Below are 27,500 nucleotides of genomic sequence, written 5' to 3'. Positions count from 1 at the left end.
CAGAGACAAAGAATACGCGAGGAACGGTTTGATTTTTAGAGCTAGATGGGGTCGGTTTTGTACCAATCTCCATCATGGCTTTCCTTCTTCTTCTCCCTCCAGCACCCCCCCCCCCCCCCCTCACCCCTACACTGCACCCCACCCTCCTCCTTCGTGCTCCCCCGTCCTCCACGCACACCTGTCTTTCATTAAAAATGCAGGAATGGGGGAGGGAGTGAAGGAGGGAGGGAGTGGAGTTGAGAGGGCTGAGGGAGAGAACGGCTCTGGTTTTTTCAGATAGTTACTTAGGGGGGGTGGGTGGGTAGGTAGGTAGTCAGTTTGTTAGCTAAATAGGTAGGTAGCTTGTTGGCTAACTTGTGGTTCGACGGCGACACTCACCTTAGATGATACGACCGATTGGTGACATATAAAAACATCACAGGAAAGTGAGGAGAGGCGGGTTTGGGTTTTTTTGTTTGGGTTTTTGTTTTGTTTTTTTTGTTTGTTTGTTTGTTGTTGTGTTTTTGTTTGTTTGTTTTTTGGTGGTCGGTTGGGGTTTTTAAAAAAAAAATTTCAGGTTGAGAGATGGGGTAGGGTGTGTGTGTGTGGGTGGGGGGGGGGAGAAAGAGGGAAGGGGAGTGATCTAGGGGGTGGAGGGGTTTATCATCTAACACCTCACCGACACCACCCCCGCAAGAACGACAACCAACAAAACGTTTTAAGGATGGGTTGGTTCTCCGTGAAGATGCCAAGTTTTTATTTTTAGTCTTTTTTTTTCTCTCTCTCTCTCTTTTCTCGTCTAAGAGTTGGAACTCGCGCCATGTTTCTTTTTTTTTTTCTCTTCTTTTTTTATGTACCTCAGATCTCGTCCGATTTTTTCTTCTTCTCTCTTAAGCCAAACATGCAAGGTACCCTGTTAGCTGCTGGGGTCCTTACATCGATATCCGTCCTTATGATAACGACTGATAATTTTTTTTCGAAACACTGGCAGGCATGTCAAGAGGTTATTGGGGGTTAAGGATGTGTGTGTGTGTGTGTGTGTGTGTGTGTGTGTGTGTGTGTGTGTGTGTACACGTATTTGTGTGTGTACTCTTGTTTGAATGTGCGTGCGTGCTTGCGTGCGTGTTTGTGTGTGTGTGTGTGTAGTCGTGTTAGTGTGGGGGGGGGGGGAGGGCAGGGGGGGGGGGGGGGGGGGGGGGAACAGGCGGACGAAAAAAAAAAAGAAAAGGATGGGTGAGGGAGAGAGGGATGAAGGGAAGAGAGGGGAGGGAGGGGGTGGAGGCCGCTGTTTCTAATACCAAGAGACGCCAGTCCAGCCGTCTGGGTTCAGTGAATCGTGTAGTGTGGGTGCCGCCCATGAAGGGATCAATCGGAGAATTAAGGAAGGACCAGAGTCCTAATTCCAGACACGGCCGTGTGTGGGTTTTTTTTTTGTTTTGTTTTTTTTTTTGTTTTTTGTTTTGTTTTTTGTTTTTTTACCTGTGGGTTGATAGTGTGAACACATACCTGGCATGTTTTCAGCCAGTTAACTATTGTATTATTGTATATATATATATATATATATATATATAGATAGATAGATAGATAGATAGATAGATAGATATCTCGGAGGAAGGGATTTATGGTGGTGTGGTAATGATGATGATAACAATAATGATAATAATAACAACAACAACAACAATGATGATGATGATAGTAATAATAGTAGTAATAATAATAGTAATAATAGTAATGATAATGGACAGATTACAAAATTCGTCGATGCAAAAATATATGACGAAAAAGAATATAAAAAAAAGGAGGAGGAGGAGGAAAGGGATAACGAAAAAAAAACAAAAAAAAAAAACTGGAGGATATGGATGTTCTCTCTGTCTCGCTCAGTCTTTCCATTTCTGTCTCTCTCAATCTCTCACTGTCTCTGCGTCTGTCTCCCTGTCTATGCGTATGTAGTTTGTGTGCGCTCGTGTGCATGTGTGTGTGTGTGTGTGCTAGTGTGTGTGTGTGTGTGTTTGTGTGTGTGTGTGTGTGTGTGTTTGTCCTCGTGTGTGTGTGTGTGTGTGTGTGTGTTGTGTGTGTGTGTGTGTGTGTGTGTGTGTGACACGCATCACGCTGACAGGGCGGTTTCCCAGCCACATGCACAGTGATGACAAGCAAGAGTCCAAACTGGGCAGACGTCAGAAGTGCGTGACTGTGGTGTGACGTGCTCTGGCTGCTTAGTCATCAACTTTTTTTTTTTCTTTTTTTTTTCCCCTGGCTGTCCCTGGCGGTGTGCTTAAACTGCAATGCTAGCTGTGTGATGATTGCTCCGTCTCTGTTTCTAGAATCAGTGAATAGAAAATTAGTTATTCATGAATATGTTCAGTGATCGTGATGATTGTGTTGAGGATGATGGTTATATATTGATAATGATACTACTACTATTACTACTACTACTACTACTACTACTAATAATAATAAGGATGGTACAGACCATTCTCTGTTTAACAATATGTTGTCAGTACACGTAATACTTTGGCACACACACACACACACACACACACACACACACACACACACACACACACACACATCACATAGATCGGACCCTTCGTAGTGTTATAACAAACAAAACACCTTCGCAACAAACATCACCCACCAACACCAACAAACCCGTAAATACAGGCAGTGATAAATAACACATCCGTTGCCTACAAAGCAGTAACCTTGTTGTTCAAGGAGAAAGAACGGAGGCAGGGGGGTGAGGGGTGGTGGGGGTTAGGTGGTGGCGGGGGTTGGGGGGGGGGGTGAGAGGAAGGTGTTCCATCGACTGGAAACCGGATTGTGTGGTGGGAACGTATCGATGTGTGTGTGCTGTGTGTGCGTGTATGTGTGTGTGTCATTTAGCTTACCTAACAACTGTATATACATAGTCATGTACACTGGGAGAGAGGGATTGGGGTTGGAGGTGGAACAGATTGGGACAGAAAGGAGGCGAGGGGGGGTAGAGGGAGAGAGAGGGGGGGGGGGGGAGAGAGAGTGAGGGGGGGGGGGGGAACGAGTAATGGAGCGGAAGAGAGTGTGTGTATAGGAGTGGAGTTGGAGCTGCATGTGATTAGCGACCACCTTTTTTTTCTTTTTTTTTCCGGGTCACGACCTTTCACCCTTTAACGAGTTCAGTCAGGCCTCTTTGACGGATCGAGGTCTTTTTGGTCAGAGAGAGAGAGACAGAGACACACAGAGAGAGAAAGACGGAGAGTTGTAAAGAGAGAGAGGGGGGGGGTGGCGGAGAGAGACACTGGGGGGACGGTTCAGTTTGTGTGTGAGTGAGAGAGAGAGAGAGAGAGAGAGAGAGAGAAGGGGGGGGGAGGGAGGTCCAGAGAGAGAGAGTCCTCAATGTGTTCGCTGTGGTCTACTAAAGTGCAGCCGGACGGAGTCGATTTAGGTCGTTTCGTTTGTAGGGGTGAGTGGGTGCCCTTGGTTGGTACAGCGCGTCCGCAAAGTGCTTGGGCTGACTGTTTTGGAGGTTTATTGACTGCATGACCTCACAGGACTGCTGTATAGTGTGCTACTGATGGAGAGAGAGTGTGTGTGGGGGGGGGAGGGGGGGGGAGGGGGAGAGAGTGTGTGTGTATTCATTTTTTTGAGAGGCCCTTAATGCTGCACACATGCACGCGCGCACGCACGCACACACCTGTACACATACATAATACATACAAACACACACACACACACATGCATAAACACACACGTACTTGCACATGCATACACACGCTCACGCTCGCACACACATGTGGGCTGTTATCGAGATTGTTTAATACGCACGCGCATTCACACACTCGCGTGCGCCACCTCCACTCACGCCCCCCCCCCCCCCCCCCCCCCCCCACACACACACACACACACGGATGTGCGTGATTGTGGGAATGTTAAAAAAAAAGAAACTGAGAAGAGGAAGACAATGATATTATCTGAGTGTTACCATTGTGACGCGATCGCGATAAATATCCTGAATGTGGGATATGATCATTTCTGAGAAATCGCTTTACCACTCACGCCTCACCCCCCCCCCCCCCCCCACGCCCCCTCACCCCCGCACCACACACACTCACATGCATAGAGGTCCTGAATAAAGCTTTTTGTGTTTATGTTGTTTTGTTGTTGTTGTTTGCCCCAATAAGCACACTGTTGAGGGACGGGCGCCACAGCCAAGTGGTTAAAAGTGTTGTACTCTCAATCTGAGGGTCCCGTGTTCGAATTTCGGTGACGGCGCCTGGTGGGTAAAGGGTGGAGATTTTTCCGGTCTCCCAGGTCAACATATATGCAGACCTGCTAGTGCCTGAACCCTCTTCGTGTGAATACGCAAGCGGAAGATCAAATATGCACGTTAAAGATCCCGTAATCCATGTCAGCGTTCGGTGGGTTATGGAAACAAGAACATACCCAGCAGGCACACCCCCGAAAGCGAAGTACGGCTGCCTGCATGGCGGGGGTAAGAACGGTCATACACGTAAAAACCCAGTCGTGTACATTCAAGTGAACGTGGGAGTTGCAGCCCACGAACGCAGAAGAAGAAGAAACTGTTGAGGAATAGAACGAAAAAGAAACAATTGATAGGCCGCACTAAAAAAAAAAAAAAAAAAGAATAAATAAAATAAACAAATAAATAAATAAAGTAAGAGGGTTCAGATTTTCCAGTACGTATAAATGGAAATAAATACCCACGAACTAAATAAAAACCGGGTTGTAGGTGGGTGAGTGGGTTGACGTGCTCACCTCCTTTGTCCTGTTGTGGTTTTCGATACCAGCCAGCTGTGCTAAGAACTGTTTCGGTGTGTTTTGCAATATTCACAAAGTGCTTGTTCTTATCTCGTGTAGTTTCTATAGGTTTGCCACTCGTACATGGGAATACAAACTGAACTCCCCCCCCCCCCTTCCCTTCCACGTCCTTCCTACCCTCTCCACCCCTCTATGTCATCCTCCACCTTCTCCCGAACCCCCCCCCCCCCCAGTAACTTCCCCTGTATCCCCCCTGTCACATGGGCTGCTAAACTAATGATAGTAAAGAGTTAATATATATATATATAAATTGTGTGTGTGCTCTTTTTTTTTTAAACTCCTCGATGAAATTCTGCCCACGGATAGAACATAAATTATACCGAAGTCAAACAACGCTGAGACCGTACGTATAAGCTTAGTATTCCAGTGCGCTACCAACAGTGTGTGTGTGTGTGTACTCGTTCACCCCGCCGCAGGGCAAGGGGAGACATTAATCATCAATCGCCGACCTCACAGGGTCAGGGCCTTGACTGCATGATTACAGCTGAACCCGAGGAGAACTTTTATTTTATATTACTTCAGTTGACAGCGTAGCGCTAGCAGTCAAGGTCCTCGCCAAAAGAATATAGGAAACGTGTCGTGTCATATTTTTCGCAGAGTAAGAACCTCCTGCCCCCCCCCCCCCCCCTCCCCTTCCCACACCTCCCTCCAAGAACTTCCACTTCTAACCCCCCCTACAGCCCCCCCCCACCCCCAACACACACCTTCCCCCCCCCCCTTCCAACTGACGGAGAATGATGAAAGTACGTGCGGAAGACCGGCTCTGTTCATTGTTAACTTTGTAGACATTTGTCAAGACTGTACTATGTATAGCGAATGACGTCTTTCTTTCGTTTTCATTGATAATAATGAGGTTTTTATTTCATTTCCTTTTCTTTCTTTCTTTCTTTTTCTTCCTGTTTTTTTTTTTTTTTTTTTTGTTTTTGTTTTTTTTTGTTTTGTTTTCCCTTTTTTCTGTTTTTTTTTTTAAACTTAGTGCTTTCTTTTCGTTTCTTTCTTCTTCTTTTTTTTTGTATTGTGCAGCGTAATAAACCATTTACCTCACCACAGAAAGGCCAATCTCCGTTTGTTTGTTTTTAAAAAAAAAGTCTAATAATTATCTGTCCTTTTATCAAACATAAATGGGAAAGCGACAGATGACTGGAAATTGTGGCCGCTGAATGCTATAGATCTATGTGAGGGCGTGATCGTTAACACGCTAGCCATATGTGTGTGTATACAACTTTATAAAAAAAAAAAAAATCAATAAGTAAAACATAAAACATAAAAAAGAGAAAGAGAGAGAAAAAAAAGAAAAGAGAAAGAGACCTATCTCCATTATCGTCACGTCCCATTCCGTCCAAACTAAATGCCCGCCAATCCAACTTGAAACCACACTTGTCTTCTCACTGGCGGAAGAGGAGAAAGAGAATATGGTGGAAGCTGGGGAACTGGGGAGGCTGGTTTGCATTGAACAAGGGAGGTAAGGCTTGCGGTGTTTTCTTTTCACCGGGCCTTATTTGCCCCTGCTTGTTTGGTTTGCCAGCCCATGCAAGTATGGCAGGGGGCAGCTGCGGACAATCTGTCGGTGGGGGGAGGGGGGAAGGGGGAAGGAGGTGGTGGTGGTTGGGGGTGGGGGTGGGGGGGGTCTCCCGGACTCTGGAGAAGTTCGTGTGTGTGTGTGTGTGTGGTTCTTTTGAAGAACTGTCATTAATAGAACGTTTCGGAGTGGGTTTTTATTGTTTCTCCAAAATGATGTATTCAAAACATTGACAAAGCACAACTTAAAGGTACCAAAACAAACAAAAATAAAAATGCTAAGTGGTGGTACAAGAAAAATGTACAACTTAGAGTTTTAAAAAGTGACCGAAAGTTTGTTGTGGGTGTTTTTTTTTGTTGTTGTTGTTGTTGCTGTTGTTTGTTTTTTGTTTTGTTTGTTTTTTTAATCGATTAATTTCTTTTTGAAGCCAACTGAGTTTGTTTATAGTAGCTTCTTTTTTTTCTTCTTCTTTTTTTTTTTTTCTTCTTTTTTTTTTTTTTAAAGGTAAGTCAATCTGTACAACTTAAACAACGAACACACACACGTGTATTCTTTTTAAAAAACTATGGGGAGATAAATGAAAATGGGGGAGTGGGGGTGATAGGGTGTGAGTGTAAGGATGAGTAAGTCTGTATATATAGGTTACGGGAGGCACCGGTTCTTTGACTAGGTGGAGGGGGAGGGGGTCGGAGTCGATGGTGCTGTTAGTTATGCCTAGCCTGCATTGCAGCCAAGCCTGTCTTTCTGCCTGCCTGTTTTGTTCTTGTTGCTGCTGCTGTGGTGTGGGGTGTGGGAATGGGGTCAGGTGTGTAGGGGTATGTCATCAGCCTGAACGCCTGTTGTTGACACGGGTCGCTGGGCAGCTGTACAGTACGCACCCAGCAACAAAAAAAACTCTGTGTTGGAGACAGCATTGATTGATTGAGTGATGGATTGATTGTGGATTGTGGGGGGTAAGGGTGGGGGTGGGGGCTGGGGGTGGGTGGGCAGGTGGAGGTGTTTGGATGGATGGTCCATGGACAGAGAACGTTTCTACCACTGCTTTGCTGCTCTTGATGCTTTTGGTTGTGTTGTATGGTCTTCTTATCTGCACTGATTGTGTCGAGACTGTATTCCTGTCTCTGTCTTTCTATCTTGTGTGGCTGTGTGTGAATGCTCGTCCCTATGCCGATATGTAACTCTGCACTAATAAAATCGATTACTTTAAGATTTCCGTCTTTTTTCCCCCCGAAGGTTTCCGTCTGGAATCTGTATATATGTAATCATATGCATTGCCTTCGAGACACGCACGTACACACACACCACCACCACCACCAACAACAAAACACACACACACAAAAAAACACATGCATATACATAAAAATATATTGCCAAATAGTCCTCCTGACCCATTTCTCCCTGTTCCCTGTTGTTCCAGCTTCGAAGATTCCAACTCCATGGAGTCGCACCACTTCCGCTCCATGGAGCACTCGCCCACGGACGGCTACGGGTGCGGCAAGGCGCGCAAGAACAAGGAGGACAAGTACTGCGGCGTGTGCGGCGACCGCGCCCTGGGCTACAACTTTGACGCCATCTCCTGCGAGTCCTGCAAGGCCTTCTTCCGTCGGAACGCGCCCAAGGGACTGGTGAGCTGGGGGAGGACAGTGGGGAAGGGGTTGGTGATGGCGGGGGGGGGGGGGGGGGGGGTGAGGAGGGGGGGGGTCTTCTTTTTCTTTCTTCTTCTTCTTCGTTCTTTCTTAGTTCTTCTTCGTTCGTTCTTTCTTCTTCTTTCTTTTTCTGATTCTTTCTTTCTTCTTCTTCTTCGTTTCTTCTTCGTTCTTCTTCTTCTCTTCCTCGTTTCAGTGAAGAGCCAGTCATTGAGGCGGCGCCCAGAAGAACAGTTCACCAAGTTCCTTTAGGTCTTGTCGGTTGATTGTCAATGCTTGGGTGTCTGGGGATGGGTGGGTGGGGGGTGTATAGGGTCATGGGTGGGTGTCTGTTCGGGTATGGGCCTCCATGGGGTAGACCTAGCTGGATGGCTTGTGTGTGTGTGTGTGTGTGTGTGTGTGTGTGTGTGTGTTGGTGTTTTTGTTGTGGGGTTTTTTTTTGCGTTTCAAGGAGGGGGGGGACTTTCTGGATCCGGAAGTTCACATGCCCCCCCCCCCCCACCCCCGCACGCACAGCTCAACATACACATCAGAAAGACACAAGCAGCGTGTCGCTTTGTTATGTGAGCTGTGTGCTGATGTGGAAGGTGACTGTCCCTTGTGTATTATCAGGGGCTTGTGAAGGGACAGAGAGACTGAAGGAGGTTCGGGACAAAGCAAGGCAAACACGATGACGTGGCTTATGGGGGGAGGAGGGGGACCCTCAGGTCACGAAGGTCTGCTTGCTTACGTTCTTGAATGGGGGAGGGGGGACGGGGGGCGAAGTGAAGACGTGCCTTTTATTTATTTATTTATTACTTCATTTTTATTTATTTTCTAACATCCCTCAAAATAAATTGATAGATAAAATTAAAATAGTACTGTAGTCAGTTTTTTCAAAGCACGACAGTCAACTTATTGTTTCCAGAGGATATCATCTCACAGTTTTCATCTGATCAATGAGATGACGAAAGAATGATGACCTGGAATCGTCAACATCAAACATAAGACAGCATGGCGTATAGAAAGTTGGATTCTTTAAATTTACACAATGAATATAGAAAGCTATTGAATCACGAGCGTAACAGCAACAGCAAAAATTATCATGATAATAATAGCATAGACAAACTAAATATTCAGTTACACAAGATCATTTTGTCTATATGTATAAACTTATTTTTCCCCCGACACATCGCTGCAGACACTCTACATTATCAGACGTCTCTCCCCCCCGCGCCCCCCACATTGTGTGTGTGTGTGTGTGTGTGTGTGTGTGTGCGTGAGAAACCGCACTTTACAATGCAGAGCCATCTCTCAGTTGTTTGTATTCCAAGCGGCATGTCGTCCGCATTGCGGTTCACTGCGCATAAGCATTCTAGTTTTGTGAAAATGTCGATTTTTCATCCCTCTCTGTCTGTGTGTTTGCTATTTTTCCTCGATTCCTTCTGGCACTGTACCCTCCCGGGAATTGCCTGAAAAGCGACTGCGTGTGTGTTGTGTGTGCGATGAGAAAAGAAAAGAAAAATAACATGTTGCCGTTGCTTGTGGACTGTTTGGGCGTTTTGTTATTATTATTATCGTTATGTTTTGTTGTTTTGTTTTTCTTTTCTTTTTCCGCTTTGTAGATAAAAGATATGGGTGCATGGGCGCTTTTAGCAACGCTGTCGAATTCTTTCGCATGAGTTTATGGTATTTATTGTTTATGGAAAAAAAAAGATTGCTTGTGTATGTGTATGCAACAAAAATGTTTGTGTATGAGTTACAGTGCGTGAGATGATGAATGTCACACTGTGTGCGTGTGTGTGCGCGCGTGATGTAGAGAGAGAAAGAGATGCTGTGTGTGTGAGAGAGAGGGGGGGAGGAGAGCTGATAGAAGGGGGGGAGCTGATAGGGGGGGAGAGAGCTGATAGGGGGAGAGAGCTGATAGAGGGGGAGGGAGAGAGCTGATAGAGGGGAGAGAGCTGATAGGGGGGGAGAGCTGATAGAGGGGGAGGGGGAGAGAGCTGATAGGGGGGGAGAGCTGATAGAGGGGGGGGGAGCTGATAGAGGGGGGGGAGCTGATAGAGGGGGGGGGGAGCGCTGATAGAGGGGGAGGGAGAGAGCTGATAGAGGGGGGAGAGCTGATAGAGGGGGAGGGAGAGAGCTGATAGAGGGATAGAGGGGGGGAGTTGATAGAGGGATAGATGGGGGAGAGCTGATAGAGGGGGGCTGATAGAGGGATAGAGGGGGGGGAGGAGAGCTGATAGAGGAGGAGGGAGAGAGCTGATAGGGGGGGGGAGAGCTGATAGCGGGGGGGGGGGGAGAGCTGATAGGGGGGGGGGAGAGCTGATAGAGGGGGAGCTGATAGGGGGGGAGAGCTGATAGGGGGGGGGAGAGAGGGGGAGGCTGTGTCCGTGCATGTTTGTGGTCAGGGAGGCCACACAGTGTTGTTGACCGTGAAACGGCCGGTCAGCCGATCCCTGTTTGTGCAGGCCTGCACACTGTGTGTTGGGTTGGGTTTTTTTTTTTTTAGGGTCAACAAGGTGTGGTGTTTGCCACTTTTTGGCTGCAGCAAACCCCCCCCCCCCCACCCCCCCCCCCAAGCCCCGCCCCCCCCCCCCCCCCCCAAGCCCCCCCCCCCCATAGTAAAACACACCTCTCCTCTCCTGGACAGGGAAACAATTTGTGTACCTCCAGCCCCCCACCCCCCGGACACATTTCCGCACACACCCCTGCAACCTCCGTTCCGTTGTTGGTTATTTTTGTTTTTGTGTGTAGATTTTTTTGTGCGTTCGCAGAAAAAAAAAATCCTGCCTCTCTGCGTTGACATGCACGCGCGCACACACACACACACGATTTCTTTAAATTCAATTCGCTTTCTGTTTGAAATCCTATGACAAATATGTTTGTAATTGAAATAATAATATAACTATTTTAAACAGTTTTATAGAATGTTTGATATCCGCCGACAGACTGATTTTTAGACATTAGAAGTCAATCTCTCCAGTGACAACTTTTTAATGTTTAATTTTAGATAAACCACACATGCGATAATCCCCGTCAGAGGATGAGCATTGAATATCATACTATTATCAAATCATGCAGCAGCAGTATCTTAAACAGTACGTTCCAAACCCTGACTTGTGATAAGTATACGTGTATTCCACAGGACCAGGTTTTCTCTGCACAGCTTTTCTGGCGGTATCCGAAGTCAGATAGAGGCCATATCCCCCAACTCCACCTCCCCTTCCCACTGTTCAAAGAAATGTTCCTCTTGTTGTTTGACGACAAAGCTGGTCCTTTGGCAGCAGGAAGAAAGGACGTTGGTGCATGGCGAGTCTGAGCTTTGTGTTCCAACCTGTCAGGAACAGACAACAAATGCGAAAGGATTAGGAAAGGAGAAAGGGGGTGAAAAAAACAAACTCAGAGACACAGACACACACACAGAGGGAGGAGGAACACAAAAAAAAAACAGGAACGGTAGGTGGGAAATAACGAGGGGGGGGGGGAGGGGGGGCAGAGGGGGGGCAGAGGGTGGAGGGTAACAGCGATGAAGACATCTGTACGAGTTGAGGGGGTGGGTGGGTTTAGGGGAACAGAAAGAGACATTCGAGAGAATCCGACACCTCTCCCAAACTCAAACGTAAAATCTCTCTCTCTCTCTGGCCATTGGTACTGAACGAAGAGATCGAGTTCAGTTTCCCGAAAGGTGCAGACCCACGGAGAGAAAAGAAAACACACAAAAATCCACCACCACCACCACCACCAAAACAGGAGTTGTTGCACCAGGGGCGGAGGATCTGGGTGGAGGGGTTGCGGGAGATGTTTGTGCAAGGTTGTGTGCTGACCTCTCAAGGGGCTTAAGCACGACCTTCATCGGCACCCACCACCAGCCGCCCCATCCCCCTATATTCCCTCGAAACGTTGGAGAGACACAGACCCACTGGCCGGCCGTCCGCCCCAAGTAGTTGGGACTTGCAAGGGGCAAGTTTGTGGTCCATCCATGCAGCACACCACCAACTCATCGCCCGACTTTTTTTGACAGCCCGTACAACAAAGAGGGGAGGGGCAGAGGGATGCACACACAGGAAACGCATGTCGGTGACTACCACGGGTTCGAAACCCGCCACGCCAGGAGGTGCAACTTAAAACATTTTTTTTTTTTTTTAAATGTAGTTGTCAAGAAAACAAAAGTGGTCTTGCGTACAGGTCAGCAGTGTACGTGCCGGTCTTTCATCACAGCGGGGCAGGCCTCTCAGTCAGTCTGCACACAAAAAAGAAAAGTGCAGCTTGAAAGGACGAGGTTCTTTTGACGTCTTTGCTAACCATGCGGGCCACTGTTTCTTCTCTTTTTTGTTGTTGTCTATTTTGTTTTCTTTGTCGCTCGTTTTCCTTTGTCTTTTCCCTTCTTTGTCCGTTCCTGTTTTGTTTTAAACGGGAACCTTTTGTCTCACACAAATAATCCCAGCACGACAGAAGGAAAGACAGGAAATGTGGGCTTCAAACAGAAAGAGCGACATCCCCCACCCCCTCCTCCTCCTCCTCCGTACCCACTCATGGGCACTCACTCACTCTCTCTCTCTCTCTCTCTCTCACACACACACACACACACACACACACACACACACACAATAACAACAGGAAATGTACTACTGCATGCGTGCTCAATAGCTGTTGCTGTAAGACTACTTTCATGTCTTTTTCACAAATGATACTGTAAACAGCAAACTGCATGCATGTTAAGAAGTATCAGTACCCCCACGACCTCCCCCACGACCTCCCCCCAAAATAAACAAAAATTATCACTTTCCTGTTCAAAATACGTTTTGACTAACGTTTTGACTATTCTCTCCCCCCCTCCCCCACCCCTCCCAACCGCCATTTTCATACTAACTGACAAGAATAGTGACTTTAAGCACTGCATCCAATTTCTCCACACAGACCCCCCCACTTTACACCCTACCCCTCCCCCAAATAATGACCCCATCACCTCAGCGTTCATTCTCACCTTCCTTTTTTCTGAATACGTTTTGATTTTTTTTTCCTTTTCTCTTCTATAGAATGTTAGTGAATAGTTAGTTTAAAATTTGCACCCCATTTCTCCCATACATTCCCACCCGACTAAACAAAAAGTAAGAAATAAGGAAAATTAAAAACCACCTTCACCTTAGCACTTATTTTCACCCTTTTGTCTACATTTTTTTCTTCATTTCATCTCTTCTCCCACTACCTCCACACCAGCCCCCCTCCTTCAAAGCAGCAGTGTATAATTATATATATACAGTGAGTTTAAAAATTGCATCCAGTTTCTCCACCCTAACTTCCAACAGCAAAGCAACAACAACAACAAAAAGAAAAGAAAAGAAAAACACGGAGGGAGGTGGTCCATTTACTTGCAAAGCAGGTAACGCAATACCCGGCCAATGTGTGACGGCCTTGTTGCTTTTTCCTCAAGCTGAGAAGCCACAATCAACATGCTGATTTATTCGCTACTTTTACCACTGGTTGGGTTTTCTTCTTCTTCTTCTTCTTCTTTAGGCGTGTGTGTTGGGGGTGTAGGGGGGGGGGGGGATGCAGGGAGGATAGGGCTGGGGGCGCTGAAAACATTTGCACCCCCCACCCCTTTTAAATAACCCTCCCCGTCTCGTCTCTGTACGGGCTTGACAATGCCAGGGATGGGTGTGTGGGGGAGTGGGGGGGTTGGGGTGGTGGGGGGGTTCCCGGGGGGGGGGGGGGGGGGGTTGAGAGCGGTTAGGTATAGAAAGTACGATTCGCTCCACAGATTGAGAATCAGTTGATGATGCGGACACATCCACTTCTGATCTGGAAATCATTGCAGGGTTTTCGCCACGGGTTTGACGACTTTTATTTGGAATCAAAGATTCAACTGTGTGTAAAATTGTATATAAAGAGTAAACTCAACCTCAGTTTATCATCTCATCCAAAGTCTTTCTTGCACTCAGGACTGGAGAGGGAGAAAAGAGTCACGGCTCATGAATGAAGACTTGAAACTGGGATCTAAGACACACGGACATTAAATTTTGTTAAGAGTCAGCTGTGTGAAGACGTAACTTATTAAGAGTTAACTCGGTTCCAGTTTATCGCCTCACCCGAAAGACCTAGCACTCAGGACGACTAGAGAGGGGGAGAGAGAGAGAGAGGAGGGATAAAGAAAAAAAAAAAAAAAACGACTCAAAAACGACGACTTGGGTGTTGGATTTGAGATCCGAAGGACATAATACACACATACATAAAAGAGTCGACTGTGTGAAGAATCAGCTTGGACGTGAAGAGCAAACTCGACAAGCTTTGGCCAGAAGACCTCTCGATTCCTATTAGGCGGTCGTCCTAACTACCACACCGCCACAACCACCACGCCATTTCACTTAGGTCAAGAGCTACTATTCCGCGAGTCGAGTATCCTTCGTCACCAGCAAAGGGAAGTTTTACTTACTGTTAAACCGCCGACAGTGAAGAGACGGGTTGAACTACACAAGAGGTCTGGCTGTGTGGTATTGGGCCACACAGAGGGATAGGGGTTTCGCACGGCAGGCATGGTACACTTTCCACGAAATGGGCAGATAAAACCACAAGCGTCTTCGATTGCGAATGGCGTCGCCGTCGCCGCAGTCGCTGTGTCCGTTATGTCTTGTCTGACCTGTTCAGTGATAATAATAATAATGATAATGATAATGACCTGTAACATGTTTTCTAACAATTAGTAGAATGAATTATAATAACAATAACAATGCTGATAATACTAAGAAGAATCAATATTGATAAGAAGAAGTACAATAATAAGGTACGAAGTTGAACAATAAGTATAACAAGGAAGTCGTGTTCGTAAATATAAATTACGTGGTTTTTTGGTTTTTTGGTTTTTGTTGTTGTTGTTCTTTCATTTCATCTCCATCCTTTTGCGGTCGGTCGGATAAACACGCAATAAACAAGTTGATTTAAATCGTAATTGTTGTTTCTATTGGGTTAAGCAGTATTTTCAAACACGTCACAGTATATACATACAATCGTGACATTATATCATCATTACCTTGTTCTTTACAACAATAAAAAAAAAATTATAAAAGAATGTTTATTAATTTCTTTGTCGTCATTATCATCATCCATTGATTCCCCACAGATGATTGTGCTATGTCTATTATTAGTGGTGGTATTCTTATTACTACTATTACCCCCCCCCCCCCCCCCCCCCACACACACACACCGTTGATAATGTTATTGCAAAGAAGCAGTGTCTTCCATATTCAAAGCACTGACCCAGCTTATTCACCGGGAATACACACTTCATAAAGGCCTTTGGTCACAAAAGCCTCAGGTCCATGTCCCTCTCTTGCTGGGCTGCTGCCTGAGCCATTGTTATCTCCCCCTCCCTTCAACACCGCCCCCGTCCCCCAACACATATACCCCTCATCCCCCCCTACTCCCTCCATGCATCTTTGATCCTGTTTCTATTGTGACAACTTTGAGGGAACTTTTCTTCGTCCGTTGTTTGTTTGTTTTTTCGTTGGTTTTTTTTCGCCCATTGTTTTGTTTGCTTTTTTATGTTGCTGTCCAGCGGTGGGGTTATTGATAGTGCTGGTGGTGGTAGTGGCAGTGGTGTTAGGATCCATGTTCTTACTATTATGAATTTTTCTTCTTGGTGGCGACAGTCTTTGGGGATTTTTCCTGACCATGCGGGGATATATATATATATATATATATATTGTGTGTGTGTGTGTGTGTGTGTGTGTGTGTGTGTGTGTGTGTGTGTGTGTGTGTGTGTGTGTGTGAATCTCCGACCTTAGAGACGAACCAAATTTTTTTTTCATTAAAAAAAAACAACCTCTATGATCACGAGACTATTTTTCTACTCTTTTATTTTATTTTATTTTTTCAAAGTAGAAGAAGAAAAGAAAATAGTCTCGTGATTATAGAGGGTATTATTGTTGGGGTTTTGTTGTTTTTGTTGTTGGTTTTTTTTTGTTTTGTTTTGTTTGTTGTTTTGTTTGTTTCTTCGTTTGGTTTATTTTTTTCGTTCTGTTTCTAAGGTCGGAGAATCAAAATGTCTTTTTGCTTTGGGGGGAATCAGAGGACAAATTTCCCATTCTCTCTCTCTCTCTCTCTCTCTCACACACACACACACACGCACGCACGCACGCGCGCGCGCGCACGCACGCACACACACACACACACACACACACACACACACACACACACACTTTTAGTACCACCTGCCTACACAACATGCATTCTTCATGGATGTTCTGTTTTTATTTTGCAGGACTACTTCAAGTGCCCGTACGAAGAGAAATGCAAAATGGATGTGTCCAATCGCCGCTTTTGCAAGCGCTGTCGGCTACGAAAGTGCTTCGAAATAGGCATGCGCAAGGAATATATACTCACGGAAGAGGAGAAGATGCGCAAGAGAATGCGCATTGAAGAAAATAGGTAAGCATCTGGGCTTTGTGTGTTTTCATATTTTTTTCTTTTTAGATGATCTTATTATTTTGTTATCAGTAGAAATGAAATAGAAACTGAAACGATTGTTTGACTAAAGAAAGAAAAACTTTAAAAAAAAATTTATTTTAATAAGTTAACGTAATGTCTGTTATACTGGTTTTGCTTTTAGTTTACGTTTGCAATTTGTCCTCTGTCGATTTTACAGTTGTTTTTTTTATTGGATTTAATGAATATGGTTGGTGGTTGAAATTAATTTTTTTATGTTCGCTTGTTACTGGTCCATCATTGGATAAACAGCATACGTTTTATCAAAACATTTCAGTTCTCAGGCCCTGATGGGAGCCTTTATATTCCATTCGTAATTTTTCTTAAAGTTTAATCTCTGAATTGGTAATAGCTATTTCATTGACGTGACGGTTAACGATTCTAGTTCATTTCTGCTAAAATTCGTGAACCTTTTAGCGAACCAGTAGTAGACACGTTTGAATACAACGTCATTCAGGTATGAAAATTACCGAGAATGCATAGTGGATTTTGCAAAAATTGTTTTACTCATTTCGCCAAAGCCTCAACACCCCACCTCCCCTACGCTGCCCGAAAACGGATAATGACTGTACACATGGCGTGGGTATGAACGGTCGTACGCGTAAAAGCCCACTCGTGTAGACTAGTGAACGTGGGAGTCACAGCCCACGAAGAAGAAGAAAAAGACAACGGCTTTGGGAATTGTTGGGAATGACTGGGAGGGACTAGTGACTGACATTAAACATTGAGCTATGTTTGTTTATCATGCGTACATTGTTGTTGTTTTTTATTGATGCCTTGCTGACGTTCCTGTCCATTTTGACCCCATGGTGTGTTTTTTTCTGTCTGCTTGTTCCGCCACAGATCTAGACTGAAGCAACCTGCTACCTCTGTTGACAGGAGGTTCCGCGAGATTGACAAGATGAAGATGCAGAGCGGGGACGTGACGTCCTCCCAGATACGCCTCCGGCCCTTGGAGCCGGAGGAGGACCAGGCCATCAGCGAGGTGGTCAGCGCCTACCACCAGTCGCTGGAGATCTGCGTCGAGTCGGACATCTCCCGCGAGAAGCCCTCTATGATCGACGTGGTCAATATCGCCGAGATCAGCGTGCGGCGCGTCATCGACATGTCGAAAAAGATCAAGTCCTTCAAGGCGCTCTCCCAGGCCGACCAGATAGGCTTGCTGAAGGGCGGCAGCATAGAGCTGCTCATCATCCGCTCCGTCATCACCTTCGACAAGGACAAGCAGCAGTTTCTGGACCCCTACGACAAGGAGAAGTACGCCATGACCACCGAGCAGTTCAAGATCGCAACAGACTCCGCTACGCCCACGATGGGCGACATGGGTGACATGGGCGGCATGAGCCTGTTCGAGGACCACATGAAGTTTGTCAAGTCGCTGGCGCTGGACCTGCAGGCGGACGAGACAGTGCTGATCCTGCTGCTGATGATCGCCCTGTACTCTCCGGACCGCCCCGCCATCACCGACAAGACCTACATCGCCCAGGAGCAGGAGCGCTACGCCCTCCTCTTGCTGCGCTACTTGGAGTCCAAGCACGCGCCGCACGTGGTGAGGATGCTGTACCCCAAGCTGCTCATGAAGCTGGTGGACATCCGCAACCTCAACGAGGAGCACTCGCAGGTCCTGCTGCGGATCAACCCGGACGGGCTGCAGCCGCTGATGAAGGAGGTGCTGGAGCACAACCTGGACCGCAAGCCCACCCCGACCAACGGCTCCCCGGCCGCGGCCAGCGTCAGCTCCCCGGACGGCGGCGGAGGGGAGCCCCCCGTGCCCAGCCCCGTGTCCATGTCCTCGCCCCCGGCCGTGTCCTCCCCTCCCCACCACTTCCAGCACCAGCAGCTCCTGCCGCAGCAAGCCCACCTTCCTCAACAACAGCCCCCCATCATGCCCAACCACTCCCTCCCCACCCGCCAGTAACCAAACCAGTCAGGGAGGACGCTGTCCCGCTGTGACCTCGGGCGTGCCGGTGGTGGTGGGGGTGGAGGGGGTAGGGGGGTTGGGGGGGGGGAGGGGACTTCCACTTGCCTTCATTGCACTAACAACCAACCTCCTCCTTTTGTTGGGGGAGGGGGGTGTTCGTTTCGTCGGTTCAGTCTGGTGGGGGCTCTCTCTTCTGCTGCTGGCCCAGTTGGTCTCCAGCCTGGCTCTCCAGAAAGACACACGGTGTTCGGACACTACCCGAGTTCGTGCTGCTTCTGAGGTCAGACTCTCAGAGATCCAGCGGAAGAAGTAACCTTTGTTCGCCAAGAGGTTGAAAGTCAGTACTGGTGGCCGGTGTATGTCAAACTGCCCTCGTCCCCGCCACTGCCGAAAGGGAAAAGGAGGCCTCTTCATCATCTGACATAGCTGTCGTCAAGTCACTGCCTGGGTTCTGCAGTGAGGTCTGGCTGGCCACGGCCCTGGGGGTGAGGAGTGTGCCTAAGCTGGCTGGCTGGACTGGCAGGCCTCGCTCAGACCTGACACTGGCAGCAGGAAATGGGGGCTGGGGGAATCTTCTCCAACTCCTCCTCAAAGAGTTTGAAGAACCTCGAGGACGAACACAAAGGGAATGGGGTGGTTGGAGGTTGGGTGGGGCGGGAGGGGAGGGGTGGGTGTGGAGCAAACTGTGACGTTATTATTCAATGCCATCGCTCTTTGTTACTACTGCTACTACTACTATTACTAACCTGTTGTTGTTACTCGGCCTTCAGTCACGAACTGATCGTAAAGAGCACTTTTTTTTGTAGTCTGCTTGTAGTTGTTGCCGTTTGTCCGGATAATGGAAACCAGAAAGGCACCACTCAGCGGTGCACAATCGTGCCTACTGAAGATGCCGTGTGTATCTGGCACATCCATGTTTCGTCTGCAAGTGCTGGTTCTGGGCTCCGTTCTGGTGTTGCCAGCAGCTCGGGCTGAAGGCAGATCATGCGTCGTGCCGCGCCTCTGGAAATCTGTTGTTCGTCGCCGTCGTCGCCATCATCATCATCACCTGTGGCGGGGAAGAGGGAGAGGGGGGTGGGGGTGGAGGACTCGAGTTCCAGTTCCACGAGCGGCATCATCAGCAAAGAAAGTCGGCCTGCAGACGTCCACCTACCCGCTGTGACGATGTCTGGACACGAGGCAGAGACTGGGAGGGGAGGGGAGGGGAGTCTTTGACTTATTGTTCTGTCCCTAGGATTCCGCCTAGTAGGTTTCTGTGTTTGGCTTCGGTGGTGTGCGTCTGTGTGTGTCAATACTAGTGCAGCTGCTTTTTCTTCTTTTTCTTCTTTTTTTTTTTCCTGACTGTTATGACAGTTCATACGTTTCACGTAACAGAGGGGGAAAATGTCAAACAGTAGAGTCAATCTGCCCACAGTTGGCTATACAGAGTTGATGTTCTGTGGGGGATTTTTGTTGTTGGTTTTTGGGTTGTGTTTTTTTTAAACCAGTGTGTCAGTAATGGATGTGTATGTTGAAGATGTCAAGAATGTTAACTGAAGGAGTGAGGGGTGGGATAACTTTCACTTTACACTTTCGGTAACTCCCGCTCCCCCACCCCACTTTCTTGATAACAGCTGCTTATAAAATCAGACGTCAGGTCTCAAATCAGGATGATGATGATAATGATAATAATCGTATGTTGCGAGTGCTGCTGCTGCAGTGTTTCAGACATAAAAAAAAAACGTCTCTGGCAGAATTCTCAATGATGTAACACTTTTCTTCCTTTCTTGGTTTCTTTGGCCTTTTAAATGTATACCATGTCCTTGTTCCATGCTTTTAGGCTTTCTCTCAATGTGATGAAAACCGTGTTCTCATATCATTCGTTGTGGAAACAGCGTAGAATTATGAACGTTCTCAGCGCTAAGCAAAACTGAGCACTGCTTCAAGATCATCATCATGAAACCCAGACCCCAGGGTCTGAAGGCAAATTTCTGTACACTGTGTTTCAGACATGAAAGTGATGGATTGATGGATTGATTGATTGATGGAATCAGTAGCAGCAGAACGGCGTCAAGTATGTCGGTGTGGGTAACCATGGTGACACATACATTGACCCGTCGGCAGCATCAGTCATGGCTGCCTTTAGCTTTTTTTTTTTTTTTTTTGCTTTTTTTTTTTTTTTGCTTTTTTTTTTTTTTTTGCATGTGCGTGTTTGCGTGCAAGATCTTGTATGCATCTCTGTGCACACGAAAGTAGGATTTATATTCATTAAGATGAATTTTTTTCTTTTTTTTTTTTGGGGGGGGGGGGGGGCGGGGGGGGGAGGTGTTAAGGAAAAAGTATATGAAAGTACATAAGAAATGCTCGAAGAATGTGAAAAGATTGAGGGAGGGAGAATAAAGTAAAACGTGTGCGTATGTCTAATATATAGACACACACACACATGTGTGTGTGTGTATATATATATATATATGTGTGTGTGTGTGTGTGTGTGTGTGTGTGTGTGTGTGTGTGTGAACCATTCTTTTAAAAGCTGGGGAAAAAAAAAAAAAAAAAAAAAAAAGGAAAAATTTCTTGGTGTGGAGTCTACCATAATCGGCCCAGCGGGCTAAGGAAAAAGACGGGAGCCGGCAGGTCTGGAGGCCTGGGGTGGGGAGGGGGAAGGCAACAGCAGGGGGTTGGGGGGGTGGGGGGGAGGGAGGACAACATCCGCCACTCAATGGATGACAGTGGTAGCAGTAGGGCGGTGGCAATGACAGCAGCGCAGCAGTCGCGCGTAGCGGTGGTAGATGGGGGTGGGGGTTGGGGGCGCGGGGGGGATGGAGTGGATGGTACGAACATCTTTGTCGGACAAATTGATTGCGCACCATTACGGGGTGGTGGTGGGTTTTTTTTTGGGGGGGGTGGGTGGGTGGGTGTGTGTGGGGGTGGGGTGAGTGTGGTTTGGGGGGTTCCACCTCCTCCCTTCCCCATCCAACTACTCAACTACTTCTGTCACCACCACCACCTACCACCTCCCCCCCCCCCCCCCTCCCCCTTCGTCCATTTCCACATCATCTCCCTCACCCTTTTTCTTTTTTTTTCTCGTTCAGAGAGACAAAACTAGACTTACCTTTCTTTGTTAGTTCTGTAAGTATTCCCACCCACCCTTCCTTCCTGTTCAGTGTTTATGGGATGGCGTCATATGCGCACGTTCAGTTTGGGGTGGGGGGGGGGGAGTTTAATCGTACCGCTCTGACACAAAAACTGGGCGTCGAATGATTCATATATATATATATATATATATATATATATATATATATATATATATATGCTTTCGTAATTTGGAGATTCTTGTTTTTTGTTGTTTTTTTCTTTCTTTCTTTTTTTCCTGTGCAGGTCATTATTTTTGGTGACCCAGCTTGTACGTGAAGGTCATTTTGTACTTTGCGGAAGAAAGTCAGATGATTCTGAAACCCCTCCTTTTTGCTGCTGAAGAAAAAAAAAAAGTAATGTTGGACTGCGAATGTACGATACTCTTCTGTTTTCTTTTAGCCATTGCCGTTTCCTTTCTGAAAGGACTGCTCCTACTTTTCTTCTTTCTACATTCTTTTTTTTCTCACCCTCTCATTCATTGCTCGTTTAGTATGAATCCGATAATAAAGAAAAAGAAAAAGAAAAATCACCCCCCCCCCCCAAAAAAAAAAAAGAAAAAAAAGAAAAAAAGATATTGGTGCATATTCTTCGGCAGCAACCGTTAAATCGACGTCGAAAAGTGCTTGGGAAATAACTGCACCTTTCATGAAAGCTTGTATTTCACGTTATTACTGTTTGTTATTCATTTGTTGATGATTGTTTTACAGATGTTTCAGTTCTGTTTTATCCTGTCAGAGGCGCAGATACTTTTTGTTGTTGTTGTCGTTGTTTATTTTGACTGATTGGTGGAGAAAAATTGAAACTTTTATATCAAATTTGTATGGTCTGATTTTTTTGGATTTTAAAAATTTGTTTTAGTCACGGAATGTGATGGTACTTATGTTTTGTAAGTTCTTGCAATATTTCCTTTCTTGATGTGCTCCGATTAATCTCTCTCTCTCTCTCTCTCTCTCTGTCGCTCTCTGATTTATACACGCATACATCGAGTCACTAGAAGATGTACGTGATATATAACTTTGAGCGTGTGGAAAAATGTTTTCATGTTTCTTATAACTGTTGAAAAGACAGCGCGCACGACACAGAGAGAGAGAGAGAGAGAGAGCAGTGTGTGTATGAATGTATCATCATCATCATCACAAGAGGACTGTGTAGTTGTGTATGACGACTCTTTTTGTGCCATACAAAGATGGATTCTCAAAATGATAACCCGTTTCTGATTTTATGTTGGCATGTGTTACTCCTCTTCACTCTTCTTCCTACAAAGGCCCCCCCCCCTTTTTTTTTTTTTACCCCGTTATGTTGTTGTTTTTTCCTCTAGACTTTTGTTCCCCTTTCCTTCACGTAGGAATACAATAAAATGATCCCATGTCACAGCGTGAAGTACACACACTCTGGGAGAGTGCCACTCTTAAAAAAAAAAAAAGAAAATAGAAAAGGCTTGGTACTGAAAAGAAAATTTTAATTCACTCGCGCGTTGTCCAAATGATTATAACAAATATGTCTATGCGCTCGCGCGCACACACACACACACACACACACACACACAGTTGAGGTCAGTTGGATCCAGTCTTCGTTTTCATGCCTGCTTCGACTGATGGGGGAAAAACAAAACCAAAACACACACACACACACACACACAAACACGGGCTTCAGAATTAAGTATAGAAATGGCATACCGACTGTTTTGAATGGCAACATACGTTGAACACGATTGAAAAAAACAACCCTTTATGTTAGAAATTACGACAAAAAAAGCCCCTTCACCCCTCCCCCAATCCCCCACCCCCCAAAAAAACCGCCCAAAGAAAACCCCAATGGGGTTTCTAATATTTCCCCAGTGTTGATAATTACCATTACAAAGGCGTGAAGCAGGACTTCCATTTCATGGCGAGACACAGACCCCACGGGAATCCTGTGTTTCGGGGTCCGTTGCCTAAAGATTTTTTTTTTTTTAATGGAAATAAAGAAAAGTACGTTTTGAACAGCCTAGCATTTCTGTCGATGACGCATGTATACTACAATATATATATAAAGTTACGATCTTCGGAATTTATCGGCGGTGACTGTCCGAACATTGTTGAAAAATGAAATCACTAAAGATCCCGATACTTCGCCGTCGCCAACTCTTTGTGTTCGTAAACGGACAAAAGTCGGATTCTTATGCGGCCGATTCCAATCCACCCCCCCCCCCCCCCTCCCTTACCCATTTACCTAAGTAACTCCTGGATGATTTTAAAAAGTGAAATTAACGAATGAATGATATTTCAAAATGTTGAAAAGATCAGGGGCACGTTATTTCGGAGTTTTGTGGACGCTGAGTTACGGTGTAGTTTTATATCATCATGGCCGGATTTCGGTGATGCTGAAACTTCAAGTTGTTTCCCGTCACACATCCACCCCCACCCCCCCCCAAACCCCCCCACCACCCCGCCCATTCACTCCTGTCTCCACCACCCCCACACCCCAACGTCCTCCTCCCTACCCCTTTTTTCTCCCTCTCCCACTCCCGAACCTCCAGGAGCCATGGGTGCTTTCCTCACCGACATGTTAGGAGCTTGACAGGTACACCCTTTCTGTGTGAATCCCGATAAATTGTGTGTTCGGGGTCATCTCTCTCTCCCTCTCTCTCTCTCTCTCTCTCTCTGTGTCCCTTTGTCTCATGCGCGCGCGCGCACACACACACACACGCACACACTCACTCACATACACACACAATGATTATTTATATATATATATATATATATATAAATATATATACATATATATATATATATATATATAAATATATATATATATATATAGTCATTCGGATGAGACGATAAACCGAGGTCCCGTGTGCAGCATGCACTTAACGCACGTAAAAGAACCCACGGCAACAAAAGGGTTGTTCCTGGCAAAATTCTGTAGAAACATCCACTTTGATAGGAAAAACAAATAAAACTGCACGCAGGAAAAATACAAAACAAAAAACAAAAAATGGGTGGCGCTGTAGTATAGCGACGCGCTCTCCCTGGGGAGAGCAGGCCGAATTTCACACAGAGAAATCTGTTGTGATAAAAATTGGCGTTTGGTAAACAAAGAATAACCTCCACCTCCACCCCCCCCCCCCCCCCCCCCAAAAAAAAAAAACCAAGAAAAAAACCAAAAAAAACCACTGCCTTTCTTTCTTTCATTTGTTCTGCGTCATCAAGCCCAAACACAATATTATTATCATTGGGCTTATACGTTTGTCATGTCCGGGAATGTCATTTTTCACTAATCATTGTGTATCATTTGAATCAGTTTTGATATGTTTGGACTCCATGCATCATGTCGAGAGTTTATGATGGTCGCGTCAGGTCTTCAGTCGCATGTCGATTACGGCTTCAAACTGTATACCCCCCTCCAACCCCCCACCACCCCATCTCCCTCTCTCTTTCCCTCTCTCCCAACCCCCTCTCTCTCTCTCTCTCTGTTTCTCTCTTTTAACACACTGTGGTGTATGTCTTTTAATGAATGATGTGATTGTTTGTTTGTTCGGGTGTTGTTTTTTTTTGTTTTTTTTTCGAAACAGGTTTTCTGGATTTCAAAGCATGACTTGATGTGACATGTACAAGGTTGGCTGGGAATTTTTGTTTGTTTGTTTTGTTTTTTGTTTTCGATGATCGAAGGCCACAGAAAACAGGTGGCTGGCATTGACATAGACAAGCACGTACACACACATATTGGGTTGGAGTGGGATGGGTGGGGGCTGGGGGTGGGGGGTGGGGTCGAGGGAGAGCTGGTCAAGAAAAAAAGGAGATGGTGTGTGACAACGTACGTTACGTATATTACGTCCGTATGTATGTATGTACGTACGTACGTAGGTTGATACTTTACTTTGTGCAGATGTTCATACAAATAAACTCAACATTTATTAACCTGTACAACCTGGTTTGTTTTGTGGTGGTCTGTAGTGGTGGTGGTGGTGGTGGTGGTTATGGGGGTTGTGCGTGAAGTGGGTGCTTTGTGTGTGTGTGTGTGTGTGTGTGTGTGTGTTGTGCTTCATGTGTATGTATGACAGGAAGAGAGAATGAAGAGGTGTGTGTGTGTGTGTGTGTGTGTGTGTGTTTGAACGAAGAGAAATGTGTGTGTGTGGGAAGGGGTGGGGGGGGGCGCGGTGCATGCATGTGTGTGTATGAGAGAGTGAGAAAGAGAGAGGGGGGAGGGGGGGCGAATTCAATTCAATCTACATGGGTCAGAACCCAGCTGACCCTACTGTCACATGTCAGGACTCTGGAAAGTACGCCATGCAAGACACCACCGAAACATATCTACTGAAGTCAACACCAAAACTCATCAAGTAAATTCAACATCAAATCGCGTCAAGAAAAATCACCACCAACACACGTCAAGAAAAAATCACCACCAACACACGTCAAGACAGTCACCACCAAAACACGTCAAGACAGTCACCACCAAAACACGCCAAGACAGTCACCACCAAAACACGTCAAGACAGTCACCACCAGAACACGTCAAGACAGTCACCACCAGAACACGTCAAGACAGTCACCACCAAAACAGGTCAAGACAGTCACCATCAAAACACATCAAGACAGTCACCACCAAAACACGTCAAGACAGTCACCACCTCAACAAGACAGTCACCACCAGAACAGGTCAAGACAGGAAACAGGTCAAGACAGTCACAACCAAAACACGTCAAGACAGTCACCACCAGAACACGTCAAGACAGTCACCACCAAAACACGTCAAGACAGTCACCATCAAAGCACTTCAAGACAGTCACCACCAGAACACGTCAAGACAATCACCACCAAAACAGGTCAATACAGTCATCACCAAAACACCTCAAGACAGTCACTACCAAAACACATCAAGACAGTCACCACCTAAACACGTCAAGACAGTCGCCATCTAACACGTCAAGACAGTCACCAACTAAACACGTCAAAACAGTGAACACCAGAACAGAACAAGACAGTCACCATCAAAACACGTCAAGACTGTCACCACTAAAACAGGTCAAGACGGTCACCATCAAAACACGTCAAAACAGTCACCACCAAAACACGTCAAGACAGTCACCATCAAAACACGTCAAGACTGTCACCACTAAAACAGGTCAAGACAGTCACCACTAAAACAGGTCAGGACAGTCACCATCAAAACAGGTCAAGACAGTCACCACCAAAACACGTCAAGACAGTCACCACCTCAAGAAGTCAAGACAGTCACCACCAGAACAGGTCAGGACAGTAAACATGTCTAGACAGTCACAACCAGAACAGGTCAAGACAGTCACCACCAACACACGTCAGGACAGTCACCACCAACACACGTCAAGACAGTCACCACCAACACACGTCAAGACAGTCACCACCTAAACACGTCAAGACAATTCACCAAAACACGTCATGACACTCACCACTAAAACGCGTCAAGACAATCACCACCAACACACGTCAAGACAGTCACCACCAACACACGTCAAGACAGTCACCACCTAAACACGTCAAGACAATTCACCAAAACACGTCAAGACACTCACCACTAAAACGCGTCAAGACAATCACCACCAAAACACGTCAAGACAGTCACCACCAGAACACGTCAAGACAATCACCACCAAAACACGTCAAGACAGTCACCACCAGAACACGTCAAGACAATCACCACCAAAACACGTCAAGACAGTCACCACCAAAACACATCAAGACAGTCACCACTAAAGCACGTCAAGTCAGTCACCACCTAAACACGTCAAGACAGTCACCATTAAAAACACGTGAAGACAGTCACCAACAAAACACATCAAGACAGTCACCATTGAAACACGTCAAGATAGTCACCACCAACACACGTCAAGACAGTCACCACCAAAACACGTCAAGACAGTCACCACCAGAACAGGTCAAGACAGTAAACAGGTCAAGACAGTCACCACCAACACACGTCAAGATAGTCACCACCTAAACACGTCAAAACAGTCACCATCAAAACACGTCAAGACAGTCACCACCAGAACAGGTCAAGGCAGTCACCACCAACACACGTCAAGACA

The 27,500-nt window shown here is 46.2% G+C and overlaps 1 protein-coding gene and 1 long non-coding RNA gene across 10 annotated transcripts in view; one reads left to right on the top strand and one right to left on the bottom strand.

Moving 5' to 3' along the window:
* Positions 1-21,988, top strand: part of LOC143293692 (vitamin D3 receptor-like) — a 716,436-nt gene extending 694,448 nt beyond the window's left edge. For 7 of the 8 annotated variants that reach the window (XM_076604867.1, XM_076604864.1, XM_076604863.1 and 4 more), the window contains 3 exons: positions 7,731-7,938; positions 16,196-16,362; positions 17,263-21,988. In XM_076604867.1, coding sequence (XP_076460982.1) covers positions 7,731-7,938; positions 16,196-16,362; positions 17,263-18,337 — 1,450 coding nt within the window. In that variant the 3' untranslated portion in view covers positions 18,338-21,988. The remainder of the gene's footprint in view (positions 1-7,730; positions 7,939-16,195; positions 16,363-17,262) is intronic. The other variant, XM_076604862.1, reaches the window with a different exon arrangement.
* LOC143293694 (uncharacterized) overlaps positions 11,152-27,500 on the bottom strand; it is a 157,413-nt gene continuing 141,064 nt past the window's right edge. For both annotated transcript variants that reach the window (XR_013056796.1, XR_013056797.1), the window contains exons 2-3: positions 14,372-14,575; positions 11,152-11,275 (exon numbers count right to left, since the gene is read on the bottom strand). This is a non-coding gene — a long non-coding RNA (uncharacterized LOC143293694). The remainder of the gene's footprint in view (positions 11,276-14,371; positions 14,576-27,500) is intronic.

Source organism: Babylonia areolata, chromosome 19 (genome assembly GCF_041734735.1).
Source record: "Babylonia areolata isolate BAREFJ2019XMU chromosome 19, ASM4173473v1, whole genome shotgun sequence".
Classification (NCBI taxonomy): Eukaryota; Metazoa; Mollusca; class Gastropoda; order Neogastropoda; family Buccinidae; genus Babylonia; species Babylonia areolata.
This window is presented reverse-complemented; position numbering and strand designations above follow the sequence as displayed.